Raw genomic sequence first — 15,488 nt, 5'->3', positions numbered from 1 at the left:
TCCCGAGCTCTCGGCGACTTGCCGATGAGCCGATCGTTGGGATCGCCTGAGTTGAAGGAGAGAAAGCTCCAAAATCCTGCAGGACACGCGGCCCTCGAGGACCAGAGTCTGTTCCAAACCCTTGCTAGGAGCGCTTGACTTAGTTGGAACGGATCGGGCTCCGTTCAATTCACACGGGCAGCCGCAGCGCCCCATTCTCCACTAGACCCGACAGGGGCCACCGGCAAGTCCGCCATTTTCCGTCCGGGACGGGTGGAAAGGCGGAACCTCAGTCGTGAGGCAGGTCCGCAACGGCTCTGGCACGACCGAGGAACTTCTGAAGCCGGAGGTCGACGAAGCGCCGCCGCGATGGGTCCGAGGGGCCGATCCGCCGTCCGGGGTCACCACGCCTCCCAGGTCCGAAGATCCGGGGGCCGGACCCGCCCGCCGCCGTAATCCCTAATCCGCTCGAAAGCTTCCTCCGCTGCCGTCTTCGCGGGATTCGAACGGTGACGGTCGGCGCTGCGGGAGGATTTCCAAATCCGTCAGGTCAGAGAATTTGCCTCAGGCCTTCGGTCTTGTGTTTTGGGGTCTTTTCGGGTCTTTCTGGCGCAGACACAAAAACTAGCAACGATTGCAAAAGGTGGATCTGAGCAACGGTGTCAGACTCGAACCCGGAACAGTCTGACGTGGACGACAAGAAGGAGTGAACGGGTGAGGGGAGACACAAACCGGTGAGCCACCGTGTCAATCCGTCGATGCGTGCCACCCAGAGCCCTCATATATTCCGACTTTTTCCTTTTTTCTAGCTTTTTTCTTTTTCCTTTCTATTTGATACTTTTTAAAATGTTTTTTTCCTTTCATGTCATGTCCAGCATGGTCGCCGTGGCGACCGGCTGGCCCAGCCCCCTTGGCACCGGCTGTAGCAGATTTTCTAATTTGCGTGCGTGCTTCTTAAAGGCGGGTTTTGGGGATTGCCGATTGCGGGTTCATTGCATTACTTTGCATTATTCTTTTCTGTCTGACTTGAGGAAACCTGTACTTGCCCGTTCTGAGTAAAAGCCTGTTTTGTGAGTATTCCTAGTCTGAGTTCCTGTTTGCCCGTCAGCCTGTTTTTGTTTTTGTCCCTGAGTGTTGGACGACTTTTATTTCCTTAATAAAAGTAACTGATCGTTCACCCTTCCTGCCTCCGATCTGGTCCGGTCTCGTGACATTTTATCCCTTTTTCTTTTCATTGATTCCTTTTTCTTCTTTTTTTCCCTGCTATTTTTGTTTTCTTTTTCCCTATTTTCCCTTTTCATCCCTCCCTTTTTCTTTCTCTTCTCCTCATTTCATTCTTTCACTCTTTTTTTCATTTTTGGCAAAAGGCATGTCATAAAGATAAGGAAAAAGTTTGAGTTTGGTCTTGCGAATCTGCCCAGAATATTTAGATTTTTAATGCATTGCAGCCGACCAGTCACGTTGCTCGACGAGGTTTAGCTAAGGCGTTCAAGCTAGCTGCGAGGATGAGGAGGATTATAATGAAGGCGCTCCATGCTAATTGGATGCGACAGCAATGCTAGCGGCGCAAATATCAAACTCGTGGGTTCATCCGCTGCCTCCCTCCTTCCTTCAATCATTCGTTCATTCGTTCATTCATTGAGTGGCTCACTGGTTTGTGGCTTCCCTCACTCATTTGCTCTTTCATGTCGTCACTCGTTTCGATCTCGCGTCTCCTTTTTTCATCATTGCTCACTCCTTCATGGCTGCGTGCATTCATTCGTTCATACCAGTGAGGATTAGTTGCTGTGTTTATACAGTCTGTTTACACTGTGGTACCACATTACAGGAGCTATGGACTGCATGCTAACGAGTAGATGCTAACCGCTACATGCTAGCGGCTTTGAGCTAACAGCATGTAGTCGTTACTCTGAATCCAACAATATATGCTAACAAGTGAAATGAAATGATCTGCATTTCTATGGCACTTTACAGTGTGCTTCACATTTCCCAATAGCAGCCGTGCAGCCATGTAAGGCGCTAACCTGCTTATTGGGGGTAGTAGGGGTTCAGTGTCTTACCCAAGGACACTTCGACATGTAACACGGACAAGCCAGGTTTCGAACTGGGATCCCTTGATCCCAAGACAACAGCTACATGCTAACAATGAGATGCTAACAGCTATATGCTAGGGGAGAAGATGCTAACCACTACATGCTAACGAGTAACTCCATTTTCTCCTGAATGGACGATACTTGTATGAGACTGCAGAGGTCCTCGGGCCCCAACTGTCACAATTGTGGCGGCAATCGTCTAGGACATAATAAAAACGACGAAAAAAATAAAATAAATGTCAAGTCCTTTCCTTCAGCGACATTTGTTCTCAACTTTTTGCAGTTTTCGGACCGTGCCTGAAAAAGAAGAAGAAGGAGCCGCTTTCCGGCCTCTCGGACAGGGACCATGAGCTGGCTGCTGGAAATGATGCCCCGCCCCCCCGAGGCTCACCGTCAGCCCGCGGCGGCGCCTTCCCGGGAGAGCAGGTGCCGCTCGGCATTATGGGTCGTCTCGATCGGAAGGCCTTGACTCCCCCCCCCCCTGTCCCGCCCCCTTTGCAGGACGGACGCGGAGCGCCGCCCCGGAGGAGGCCCGGCCCCGGTATTTCCCGTCCTCGCCGTGAACCCGGAGCAGGTCTGCTTTCCCATCATGCATCGGTGGCGGTTCTCCCTCGGGTCATGTGACCGTCACCTGTCTTTCAGGACGTTCCGGCTGCAGGTGAGACCCCGCCTCTGCCGGCGGAAGGCCCGATCGCGTCCCTCCAGGACACCGATGGGAATTGCCACTCTCGAAAAAGATTTGCCTTTGTGCTATGATCTTTGTCTCTCTCTCTCTCTCGTTCACCTCTCTCTCTCTCTCTCTCTCTCTCTCTCTCTCTCTCTCTCTGTCTCTCCCTTTTTTCACTCTCTTTTTATGTCTTTGTCTCCTTTCACTCTTTTATCTTTCTCTCTCTTTATTATTCTTTTCTCGATATTTTTTTCTCTCTATATTCCCTTTCCTCTCTTTCTCTCTCTTTCTCTACTTCTCATTCTTTCTTTCTCTTTCTTCTCTTGTCACTCTTCTGCCTTTTTCTCTTTTTCTGTCTCTTTTCTCTGTTCTTCTTTTTCTCTCTTTTTTCTCTCTATTTTTCTTTCATTCTCCCTCCCTCTTTATTTCTCTTTTTGTCTCTTTCTTTTGCCCTCTCCCTCTCTTTCTTTCTCTTTCACGATCTCTTTCTGTCTTTCTGTTTAATCCACTCGACCGGCCCCCGCGAGAGTGTTTTATTTTCCTACCCCGCGTCCCTTAGCCGAGCTTCAACGAGTTCGTTAGTGTTTGAATGAGTGGTCCCTTGTCGCCGGTCCCGAACCCGGAAACCTTATACCCCGAAGCGCCCGCCTGAAGGACTTGGGGGTCTCGGGGGTCTCGGGGGCCTCTAAAGGCCCCAGGGAAGCGCTAAAGTGCGCCTTTTCTCGGCCCAGTCTCGCAGGAGGGGGCGGAGCCAAAGCCGGACGCGCCCAGGGACGACCGTCGGGCGCCGACCGGGTGAGTCCCTGGAAGGACGGGGGGGGCCGGCTCTCGGTTGACGCCATTTTGTGTCTGCAGTATTATGGGATGGATCGCCGGCAGCCTGGAGCGCACCGTGCCCCGACCTTCTCCTCAGCAGGCGAGCGCCCCCTTTTGAACTCTTTTGGCAATTCTGTTTTTTTTTCTTTACTTTTGGAACGTGACTCTCTCTCTCTCTCATTCTCTTTCTCACTTTTTATCTCTTTTGTTTTTTGACGCGGCTCCAAAGTCGAATCGTGTCGGACCCACAAAAATCCTTCCCCTTTTCTCACGCAGGATAACGGCCGAGACGCCGAGCAGAGTAAGTACCGCCGGACGAAGGGCCGAAGATACCGGGAACCGGAAGCGCTTCCGAAGCGAGCGAGCCGTGTCCGGGAGCGTTGCCCTCCGAGGAGCCGCCGTCGCCTCCGGGTCCACGAGCGAGGCTCGAGCGTCTCACGCCTCCGCTCTTGACTTTCAGCGCTTCCCCGGAAGACGGAGTCGAAAGCCTCGCCGCCCGAACTCCGACCTCCGGCCAAAGAGCCTGAAAACCGTGAGCGGGAGCCACCGCAGGCGAGTTCCCGATCGGCAGCGTTCTATCGGTGACTTAGATAGGGATGAAAGAGAGACACGCCGGGACAGCGTTGGCTAGGAAAAGGCCGCCTTTATTGGCGGAAGGCTGATTTCAACAAGCTCTGCCAGGAAAAAATCTCCCGGACCACCCCGATTTTGTAGGCGTCTCGAGCTTCATTTCCTCCGCGACGTTCCCCCTTCCCATGATTTCAAATCCTCAAGCAAAGTCTTTCTGGAGCGTCCCTGCCGGAAACGATCGGTGCCGGTCCGGTCCGCGTCGGGGTTTGAAAATCTGTGAGCGATCCTAGCCACAACGCCGAATATTTATGATGACTTCATCTTAAATGTTGATGAGACGCACGAGGCGACTGTTAGCTTGAAGGATCTGACCGTGAAAAGGCCTCGTTTAGCAAAATATTCGATCTCTGCTTGGATAAACCCTTTCAGACTCTTTGTGATTAAGGGCCAAACAAATAAACAGGACTTGACTTGATAAGGGTCTCATCACTGGGACAGCGGTATCTAAACATGACCAAATTTGTTCGAGAGAAAATACTTTGAACTCGCCGCGCCGCGAGCTTCCTCTGGCCAGTGAGACGCCGTTCCTAAAACTCGATACGGACGCAGGACTTACAGGTCCTACTGGGTATTTGTATATTGTATTCTTTTGGCTTTATTATTGTACTGTTCTCAGCTCAGGGATGCTGCTGGAAATGTCAATTTCCCTTAGATAGATACTTTATTCATCCCCTATCTATCTATCTATCTATCTATCTATCTATCTATCTATCTATCTATCTATCCAGGACATTCGACGTGGGTCGGAATTCCGTTTCCCAATGTCCCAAAAAATGAGGAAACTGTCAAAATCTATCCATCTATCTATCTTCCCTGGTCTTATCCCTCGAGAGGGGTGACCGACAGCAAGACAAACGCATACACAAAAACAAGGAAAATTAAAAAGGGAAAAAATAGCAAAAAAAACACTTATTACATTTTTGGGGGGACCACGGTCAACCCAAATGCCCAGGTCAGGGGGACGCAACACACTCTTCTGTTCAACAGCAGGGCCCGACAACTTCCGCTGGTTTACCCCTGCCGCATCATACGGGTGCCCTGCCCATCCCTTAGAACGCGCCCAAACATCCCACTATCCTTTCACAACACCTCTCCACTCATTTCTATCACCAACAAGAGCTCTCGCTTCCGCCATATTTCGACCTCGATGGCGGCCTTCCTCTTGGTCTCCTTCTATTGACTTCTACTCTGTAGATCCTCTTCAACATTGGCTCCTCATCCATCCTCTCCCTGTGTCCGAACCAACCGAGCACTCTCTTATCCAGACGCTTGCTCAGTTCCACGACGACTCCAGTTCTGTGTCTCACTATTTCATTTCTTAATCTATCCAATCTTGTCACTCCTAAGATACTCCTCAAACACTTCATCTCAAAAACATTTCATTTCCTTCTCAAATCTGCGTTCAGGCTCCGAGTCTCTGCAACATACAACACAGTCGGCACAATCACACTCTCATACAGTGCCCTCTTAACATCCATACTCAAGACTTCCAAAACCTTGCTTCCTTGATAGACTCTATGCAATACCTCACACTCCATTCCACCAACTGCAGCCACATCACAACCCAAGTACCTAAAGCTTTCAACTTCTTCGATGCAACGTTATTTCCAATGACATGCCCACTCCATCACCTTACTCTTCCCGACATTGACACGTCACTTACACCTATCACATACTCTTCCAAACTCCGTTACCAACCTTCTCAATGTTTCCTCAGAATCAGCCACAAGCGCTGTGTCTTCTGCAAACAACAACTCATTTAACTGCCACACCGTTCCACTGTTATCCATTATCTCTACACATCTGCCTTCTGGTGGGGTGTTGCGTGTAGCCAACCCTTTCAGATGAACTTAAAAAAAAGGTTTTCATCTACTTTCCTAAAACGATTATCCGAAAACTAGCCGGCGCTCCCAAAAAAAAGCGAGACGATTGAAAAGAATCGACTCGACTCTTTAATGTAATTAGTCAATCGATTATTTGTTAACATCATTTATTCACCGCCCAAATTTGTTTATAAAAAGTGGTCTGGTTTTGTCCACTATAGGATGTCCCGCCATCAGATGACACCAAGAAGGATGCCGGGGAAGGGCTTCTGGTACACATAGAGGGAAGGTAGGTCCCGGCCTATTCACACTCGCCCTCCTCTGTCCCGTTTCAAGTCATTTCCCCTGCCGAAGTAGACTCCGCCAGCAGCGCCTAGAGGCGGCCCGCCTGGCGGAGGAAACGGCCAGGAGGGCGGCGGAAGAAGCCGTCCGGCAGCTGAAGGCTGAATATTCCGCCGCCCTCATCCAGAGTCCACAGGAGTCCGATCAGCAGTGAGTTTGAGTCTTTCGGCGCAGATCCTTGCGAGAGTTTGATCCGTTATGTTTTCCGGCCAACAGACTCCCGAACATCCTGGAGGAAGAAAATGAGGACGAGCCCGGGTGAGTTGACTTGCCGAGTGGAAGGGGCAAAGATGAGCCCCGGCGGCTTATTCATCCCGGCCTATTTTGTGCTTGATGACAGGTGCCTATCTGAAGGGGGCGCTCAATTCTTGGCAGGCCCTCATGAGATCAGCGCTCTTCTTGAGACGGCCGCTGATAGAGGTTACCATCAGGTAAGGGACGCATATATTGGCCAGTGGAGGCGCTATCATAAACTGAGAGAAGGTGTTTTCATATTCAGGATGAAGAAGAAGAAGGACTCCCAGTCCCAGGTGACCACAAACGCCGTTTCCGATCATAGCTTCCTGCGTCTGTACGCACCTTTCGGACTCGTGCGATCTTTCTGTCCTCGGCGTTCATGCTTCCGTCTCCTGACGGTGGCAGCGAGGTTTCAGTGATCTCATGTTTGGCCAGTGAGGTTGCCCAGTGTCCAGATGGAGAAAACCATCTGGGAGCAGGGCTGGGAAGTCCTGGGCCACTAGGAGAAAAAAAAAAAAAACACATCAAATCCGAACACAGTTGGCCTCACACTCACCTGTCGATTTAAATCAACTGTGGCAAAGCCAAATCGTGTCAGGCTTTTGAGCTTCTGGGCCCAGATCCCCCAACCCTGCTCAGAACACAACAAATTTACGCTAAACTTGTAAATGAAAGCCCGGTTTTTCCAGGGCAAACAAAAGCAAGAAAACCGCATGCGTTCCCTTTCCAGAACAGATAGTACGTTTGTGTTTACCGCCGAGGAGCGTTGATCGTTCGAGCGGTTGCCATGCCACCTTGTCCCCTGTTTCTCGGTGCAGGCTTACAAGTGGACATAGGAAAGAGCCTACCAGAGATCATCACACCACCGTGTTGCATCCCCACTCTGAGTGTCGGAGAACCTGCTCCGGAAAAACTCAGGTGACATGCCATGGCCGCCGCGCCTTGTTGTCATATCAAGTCCTGTTTATTTGTTTGGCCCTCAATCACAAGGAGTCTCAAAGGGTTGTTGTGCCGTCAAACACGACACGTCAGAGTTAGGAGAAGAACCGAGAGACGGATGCAGAGTCGATGGGACGTGGGAACACTTTATTACACAAAGACGTTACATTCCGAGCAAGCCTGGCCAACAGCAAAGATCTTAGTTTTATAGAGCAGGATCCAGGGTCCTTAGCTTAGGGTTAGGAACGTCTTCAGTAAACTCTTTGATCGTGGACTCTGATTAGTGGACCGTATTAGGGCGATACGCGATACAATCATTTGACGCAGACGGCCTGTTTAAAACATTCTCCTGGGACGAGTTTCTCAGAACTGTTTGGGCAGGCAAACGGAAACTCCCTTCACTGGAACCAGGGGTTTCTTAACTCTAGAGCACGAGACACAAATAGAATTTAGTACACACATAAATACATAAACACATACATACATGTAGTGTTTTGGCATACATGAATCAAATCAGTACAATTTTCCACAACAGCCTCAACGTGTAACAAAGTCAACCAATGCCAACAGTTGGGATGAAGTTTTCCTTTTTGACGGTGTAAATATAGTTCCGGTCACACGTGACCACGGTGTTGTGACCCCGTATCGCAAAAGCACAAAAACTTTGCTAAAAATGCCAAAGATTTGCAGGCGTCTCAAAATCAAATCGAGTTTTGACGGTTTCCTCTCGGTCTCTGCCCAGCGGGAGCGCCGATCTCTCTGCAGACGAGGAGGACGAGGCCTCTGCGAGGGCGGGGCTTAAAACTTGGTCCAGTCAAGGCGACCTGCTGACGGCAGAGTGAGTGACAGACCCGTTCTGGACCGCGTCAGCCTCCTGACCGTTGCCATTTGCCGCCCGCCAGTGTCCGGCCGGCCTCGGCGGCCAGCGTGGGAAGCGTGGTCGTCCAAGATCGCCTCAGCCAGCTGGTCCGGCTCTTCAAAGGTCGGACGGAACGCCAAAAAGACCTTTTGTTGGATCCGGATGAATCGGAGCAGGACACTCCCGCTGCCTGTGAGCGAGAACATCACGGTGTCGCTTTTGCCGAGTTGGGAATCCTTCCTTACTGTTGGTTTCGGATCAGCTCCTAACAAAGAGCCGCCTCCCCCACCTCCACCTGATCAAGACAAGACGGAAGACACGACCACCACCGGAAAGGAAAGAGAAGAAGAGGTCCTACTCGTTCATCTTCTGGGGTATCCTGTGGAAATTCCGAAACTTCCTAGCATGCCTAAATGGCTCAGAGCCGTGTTGGAGTTCCGGTTCCCCTCCAGCATCGATCCCTTCACAGGTTTGTTCAGAACGTCTTCGAGCGGATTAAAAGAGCACTTAGCGCTCTACGTAGTGTTTGAGGCGATGACGGAAAAAACAATTCGTAAGGTTAAAAAGACCCACCGAGACCACTCGAGAGTCCATCTATGAACTACAGGTCTTTTGTCTCGATCCCAATCGAGGCCTTGTGAAATTCCAGAAACCTTCCAATCAGAATCTCTTACTTTTAGAACAACTGGTGTTCTGTATCCTTTCCGCCGTGCTTCCGATTAACCCTTAGCACAGACTGAGGTTGAGTCCTCACATTGACTAGTTGACTTGTGGACTTGCAGACCTGGTCTACGTGCTCTGGCTGTTCTTGGTGGTGGCGGCCTGGAACTGGAACGTTTGGTTGATACCCGTCCGCTGGGCCTTTCCCTACCAGACCCCAGAGAACCTCCACCTGTGGCTCCTGATGGACTACACGTGCGACCTGATTTATATTTTGGACATCTTGGTCTTCCAGCCCCGTCTTCAGTTTGTTCGCCGGGGAGACATTGTGGTCAGAGACCAAAAGCACACATCTTTCTGGACTCTTTGTGGTCACGTATTGAATTCATGAAATTGTCTTTCAGTGTGATAAAAAAGCCATGCAAGAAAACTACATGACCACCGAGCGGTTCAAGGTACGTTCCGGAATCGGCTACTTGATATCCAGATGAGTCAAAAACAGCTAAACAGGGTACGTCTCGGGCATGAATCCAGAAGCATAACAAGGTACCTCAGTGGTCACCTCGTGACGATTTACAAACACACTTAAAAAAATATTAGGCTAACTAAACAGGCAAAAGGCCGGGTCTACATAAAATCTAGTGCCACTGAAGGACCAGCCCAGTAAGACATTAAACCGGGACACTTGAAGCATTTTGAGGTACATTAGTGGTCAGCTAGTTTCCATTCACAAAATAAGACACATTTCGTAAAAAAAGTCTCCATACAATCGACCGCCTTTGGACCAAGCTCCCTGTCTTTTGCAGATGGACGTCATCAGTCTGTTTCCCATGGAGGTCTTTTACTACTGGACAGGAGTCACGTCCCTGCTCAGATTTCCTCGGCTACTCAAGGTTTGATTTAAGAAGCTTTTGAGCGGCTGAGACCGGACACTCCGGTGGTTGAGGTGACCTAAACCGGTCTTTCTTTCTCAGTATCACGCTTTCTTCGAGTTCAATGACCGAATGGAAGCCGTGATGAAGAAAGCCTACATCTACAGGTGAGGCCTCTAACTCCCGCTGTAGGGAACTGGACTGGAACTGGCGGTACCTGCTCTCGACAGGGTGATCCGGACCTCGTCCTACCTGCTCTACTCTCTGCACATCAACGCTTGCCTGTTCTACTGGGGATCCGACTACCAAGGCTTAGGCTCTACAAAGTGGGTGTACGACGGCAAAGGCAACGCGTAAGTGGCCCAACTCGATCGTTAGCATGCGGCTCCAGCTTCGGACCGTGCTATTTGAATCCGTGCTCCTAGCGCGTATCTGTTAGCTTGTGCTCCCCCGCAGTTACATCCGCTGCTATTACTTTGCGGTGAAGACCTTGATCACCATCGGCGGCCTTCCGGACCCGACTACGGTTTTTGAGATCTGCTTCCAGCTCATCAACTACTTTGTGGGCGTTTTTGCCTTCTCCATCATGATAGGACAAGTGGGTCGAAGCTCCCAAGTCCTAAAAGCGTTCGGATTCTGAGCCTCTGCGTCTTCCAGATGAGGGACGTAGTGGGGGCGGCGACGGCCGGCGAGAACTACTACCGGGCCTGCGTGGACGGAACCGCCAAGTACTTGAACACGTACGACATTCCCAAAGCAGTCCGGAACCGCATCAAGACCTGGTACGACTACACCTGGAAGAGTCAAGGCATGCTAGGTAACGCACCGTCCATGCGTTCTTTGGGGGGGAGTTTTCGGGCGGGGTCCGACGATGGCCTTTCGTAGATGAGCGAGAGTTGCTGGGGCAGCTCCCGGCCAAGATGAGACTGGACATGGCGGTGGACGTCAACTACGCCATTGTCAGCAAGGTGGCGCTCTTTCAAGGTTGCGATCGGCAGATGGTCTTCGACATGCTCACCAGACTCAAGTCCGTGGTCTACCTGCCGGGGGACTTTGTCTGTAAAAAGGTATTTTTTTATTACCATATTTTCTTCAAACCACAGGGAGGCGCTAAATAACACAGAATTTCTGTCGAACGTGGGCAGGGCGAGATCGGCAGGGAAATGTACATCATAAAACAGGGCGAGGTCCAAGTGGTCGGGGGTCCGGACCTTCAGACGGTTTTTGTCACCATCAGAGCCGGTTCGGTGTTTGGAGAGATCAGGTCAGGTTCGCCGGCCCCGTGGCAACCCTCTTAAGAGGCGAAGCTTCTTCTTTGTTTTTTGTTTTTTTACAAAAGACTTCATGGGCTTTAAATTCTGGTGGTAGATATTGCAATTTTGTAATTCTGATGTCAAGACGCAAGAGGGATTTTATCGTCGTGAATCGAATCTTAAGTCGAATTGAATCATCGACCACTGAAACGAATCATAACACGAATGAACGGAACCGTGACACCACTTCATGGAATCCAAACACCACCGAATCTGATCCTAACACCGCTGAGTCGAATCCTAACTCCACTCGATCGAATCATAACACCACCGAACGGAACCCATTCCGTTCCTAACGAAACGGTCCTGGAACGAAAGCCGAATCCAAACTTTTTTCCGGTCCAAAATTGTTCACGTTATACTCGAATAAACGGAGTCAATGTGGGCAAACAAAAAGTGTTTGCAAGTTGTGGTTCTCCCTTCGGTCAGTTTGTTGGCAGGAGGCGGGGGCAACCGGCGCACCGCCAACGTGAAGGCCCACGGATTCGCCAACCTCTTCATCCTGGACAAGAAGGACCTGGCCGAGATCCTGGTCCACTATCCCGAGTCCCAGAAACTCCTCCGCAAGAAGGCCAAGTAAGCCGGACGGCTCGATAAGCCGTGTTTTCTTCCGGTCCGCCTCCGACCTTCGGTTGTCCTTCAGGACCATGCTGACCAAGGACAAGAAGGCTGAAGAAAAGGGGCCTGGTCAAGACCCCGCCCAAGTCATTTCCCTGCGTCCGGACACCCCCAAAATGTTCAGGGCGGCCGTTCGGGTCTTGGCCCGCGCAGGGAAGGCGGAGACTTCTGGAAAGAGCCCTCCTCCGGACCGGGTGAGATTGCTTCGATTTTTGCTCTTTTTTCACATCGTGTTTTTGTTTTGTATTTTGACCACTAGGAGGCACTAAATGATACACAATGTCTTCTTAAGAGGACCGCGAGTGTTATGTTGCGTCCGTTAGAGGTAACAAAACAGGAGAAATGGTACTTTCAGTTTTTTTCTTCGATTTTTCGAGGTTTTTTTTTCCCCTTTTTTTGTCTAACTGTCAGTTTTTTCTTTCCTTTTCTCCTTCATTATTTCTCGTTTTCTTCTATCTTTGGTCCTTTTTTTCTACTTTTCAAATCCGTTTTTTTCCTTTATCTCTGTTTTTTCTGTCGCACGACACAACGCGGCGACATCTAGCGCTCAAACGTCGCACGCCGTCCCTCGGACGACCCGGGCTGAAGATTCGGCGGTGGTTTTTTTTTTGTCAGGCTCCGCCTTCCCCCCGTCCCGACGTCTCGCCGGCCCCGCCCACCCGCGGCTCATCGGTCGCGGCCGCGACCTCGTCGAAAGAGGGCGGCCGACTCCCGGCGGCGGACGGCGGCGAGGGACCGACTCAGGAGGACGCCGAGTGAAAGACACGCCTCCTTTTCTCCCTCTGTCGACCTCTTACATGTTGTGGGAGAGCTATTTTAAAAGTTTGCTAAAGCTAGAAAAATACACCGGGCATTCGACTTTTTACAACTGGCAGTTGGAAAGGGGGAGGGCCCAGGAGAGGAGGAACTCACCCGCGCCCGTCTCCGAGCCGCGCTCCTTCACTCTGGGGGCCCTTCCCCCCTCAAACTTTATTTTATTGAAGTAGGACAGAGACAAAGAAAGAAAAAGAAAGGCCCCTTTGGGCGGTACCAATATTTGAAACGGAGAAACGTGATACCATCTGGTTAGAAATACACACTTTTGAGGAAATAGTTTAAGCCTACTTTACACCCTCCCCGCCCACAAACCGCCAGACGAGTTAGATCCCGTTGTAGGTGAAGGAGAGCGCGAGTCCAACGTCCTCCTTTTAGTCGGAGGGAACAACGACGGGACCCCGATCGTCCGCCTGTATTTTCTGGCCGAGACCATAAAGTCCCTCGCTTTTCCGAACGCGTCTAGCGAAGAAAGTCGGTGGAGAGGAGTGAGCGCCGAGGGGGGGGGAAGGGCCGCCATCTTTTTGCGCCTTCTCGGGTCGAGCGTGAGGCCTTTAACGAAGGTCTCGCGCTCGTCCCGTCCGATCGTGGAGAACTCTTGTCGGGAGAAACGGGCGGCGCCGGGAGACCGGTCCGACGTCCTCCAGAGACCACGCCGGCGAGAGTTTGTCTAGCCAAGCTTGCAGAATCCGAGGGCGAAATCGTCGGACGGACGCTCAAACGCAACTGCTTTTCAACCTGATGACTGCTAACTCCCCGCTAATTTCATGCTAACTCCATGCTAAGCCACTGATAAATCCCTGTCGATGCAGAAGTCCTTCATCACCACCTTGAATTTCAATAAAAAGAAAAAAGGGAAAAAGGACGAGTTATTCCTTGCGTGACCAAAACTCTTGCGAGACGGAGGACAAACCGAAAGGACCAAATCCATCCAAACTAAACATCTTGTCAGCGTCAGATGAGATGGAGTCTGTAGAGCCTTGAAAGACTTTTGGTGATTAAGGGCCAAACAAGGAAACTGAACTTGACAAATGACATCGAAAACAACTCCAAAAACAAAACAAACAAAACCGACATCAAATCTTGACCCCCCCTACCCCAAAAAACAGCAAAATTGAGCCCAAATTATAGAGAAAGAGCAAAAAATGACCCACACAACAAACAACGACCCCAAAGTGCAACGCATCTACCTCCGATTTTTCTTTCAATACATTTGATAAATATCTTGTTCGGAATGACAACATGATTTTAAAGAAAGCGATTCATGAAAAACGCTATTTCTTATATGAAGGACACCGGTGACAAAAGTATCACGCAAAAAAGAAAAACGACCGAAAACCAACCGGAATCTATCAAATAATAAACCGATAACACCAAAAAAGGACCAAAATCATGACCCCACAATGAAACATGTTTAAAAATGAATCCCAAAATGAGCCACGAGACAAAAAAAAACAACCACAAAAATGACCAAAACATGACCCAGCACTGAAAAACGACCAAATCTGAAGACCAAAAACAACCCACGAGACATAAAATGACATAAAACGACCGAAGATGACTGCAAAACTACAAGATGATGACTTTTAAAAACAACCCCCCAAAAAACATAACAAAAAAATGACTCCAGAAACCACCCACAAGAGAAAAGAATGACGAAAAAACAACTCCAAAAAATGGCAGAATTGGGGGTCCAAAAACAGATAAAACCCTGAGATAAAAATCACCCCGAAAACAAACAAAAAAACGACCCAAAAAGACCCCAAAACAACACTAAAAAAACGACAAAATAATAACCTTCCCGAAAAATACAAAAAAAACACCAAACAACGACCCCCCCCCGAAAAACCCAGAAAATGACTATCTTAAAAACAAGCCAGTGGGGACAAAAAATTAAATCTCCAAACGACCAAAAAACCTAAAAAATGACCCAAGAAGGAAAAAAAAGCCCACCAAATCAATAGCAAATGTAGTGCTCCAATCCAGGGATCCCATTTCTTATTTTGCTTCCATTCTAAAATGAAAGATACTACCAAAATACCGCTACACCGATTCTGCAATACATTACTGCAGAAAAATGACAACAGACTACGGAAAAGTACAAATATTCAACAGTCATTCAACTTTGAGGGATTGAATACAAAAACATGGCAATACCATGATACAAAACTCAATATGAGCCCAGAAAAACAACTGTAATATAACAAAGATACATCAGAAATACTACAAACGTACTCATATAGAAATCATTCCAAATATTTCGACAGAAATACTACAAAATACCACGACATGAATACCATGATACAAAATTTAAGAAAATACTAATACTAAAATGTAATGACGGAAATACTACAAAACACAACTACGTTAATGATAATAAAATAAGATACAGTACTACGAGAAAAATACTCCGGAGATGCTCCGAGGATACTCTTCAAGTGAAGGAATCCTGCAAAAGGCGTCCAGGAGTGGTCCCAATTTTCAAGGCAATGCTGCCCCCTGGCGACTCCAAATAGTTGCACAGCCCTGTCCTCGTGCGGGGCTGCTTTGAGTGTTCCGGATCCTGACGTCTGGCTACCTACCTGCGTGATGACGTCACCATCGTCCTTTCCTCCGAAACGCCAAACGTGTTTTAGGTGAACTCGCTTTTTCTCTCGGGGCAGCGCGACGGCGCCCGAGTGCGGCAATCTTCTGAGGTCATGAGAGCCAACCTCCCTGCGTGGAGTTTGCGTGTTCTCCCCGTGCGTGCCTGGGTTTCTTCCCGTTTCTCCACACATTCCAAAAACATGCCCGTCTGGTTCATTGGCCTAACTGAATTGTCCCAAGG

At 49.5% G+C, this 15,488-nt stretch overlaps 1 protein-coding gene across 1 annotated transcript; it reads left to right on the top strand.

Annotated features, from left to right (window-relative positions):
• Nucleotides 1-464: 464 nt before the first annotated feature.
• On the top strand, nucleotides 465-13,075 carry LOC148366560 (cyclic nucleotide-gated channel beta-1-like). The gene is made up of 28 exons (XM_088333313.1): nucleotides 465-713; nucleotides 2,356-2,498; nucleotides 2,574-2,646; nucleotides 2,715-2,730; nucleotides 3,471-3,534; nucleotides 3,595-3,655; nucleotides 3,832-3,856; nucleotides 4,016-4,107; nucleotides 6,230-6,297; nucleotides 6,366-6,500; nucleotides 6,567-6,608; nucleotides 6,691-6,940; nucleotides 7,327-7,505; nucleotides 8,269-8,364; nucleotides 8,429-8,577; nucleotides 8,648-8,854; nucleotides 9,168-9,376; nucleotides 9,450-9,500; nucleotides 9,852-9,938; nucleotides 10,020-10,084; nucleotides 10,148-10,270; nucleotides 10,374-10,515; nucleotides 10,575-10,734; nucleotides 10,803-10,984; nucleotides 11,063-11,181; nucleotides 11,660-11,806; nucleotides 11,874-12,042; nucleotides 12,464-13,075. The coding sequence occupies exons 2-28, from the start codon at nucleotides 2,419-2,421 to the stop codon at nucleotides 12,605-12,607; spliced, it is 3,135 nt and encodes a 1,044-aa protein (XP_088189439.1). The 5' UTR covers nucleotides 465-713; nucleotides 2,356-2,418; the 3' UTR covers nucleotides 12,608-13,075.
• Nucleotides 13,076-15,488: the final 2,413 nt, after the last annotated feature.

The sequence above is a fragment of the Urocampus carinirostris genome, chromosome 4, assembly GCF_059441175.1.
Source record: "Urocampus carinirostris isolate Australia breed hairy pipefish chromosome 4, RoL_Ucar_1.0, whole genome shotgun sequence".
Lineage (NCBI taxonomy): Eukaryota > Metazoa > Chordata > Actinopteri > Syngnathiformes > Syngnathidae > Urocampus > Urocampus carinirostris.
Note: the sequence above shows the minus strand (reverse complement) of the source record. Positions and strands in the feature narration are given on the sequence as shown.

Coding starts and splice junctions, on each gene's coding strand:
- LOC148366560 (XM_088333313.1), top strand. CDS start 2,419: ATGAGCTGGCTGCTGGAAATGATGCCCCGCCCCCCCGAGGCTCACCGT. Junction 3,857..4,015: donor CGGCCGAGACGCCGAGCAGA/GTAAGTACCGCC, acceptor CTTGACTTTCAG/CGCTTCCCCGGAAGACGGAG. Junction 10,271..10,373: donor TACGACGGCAAAGGCAACGC/GTAAGTGGCCCA, acceptor GCTCCCCCGCAG/TTACATCCGCTGCTATTACT.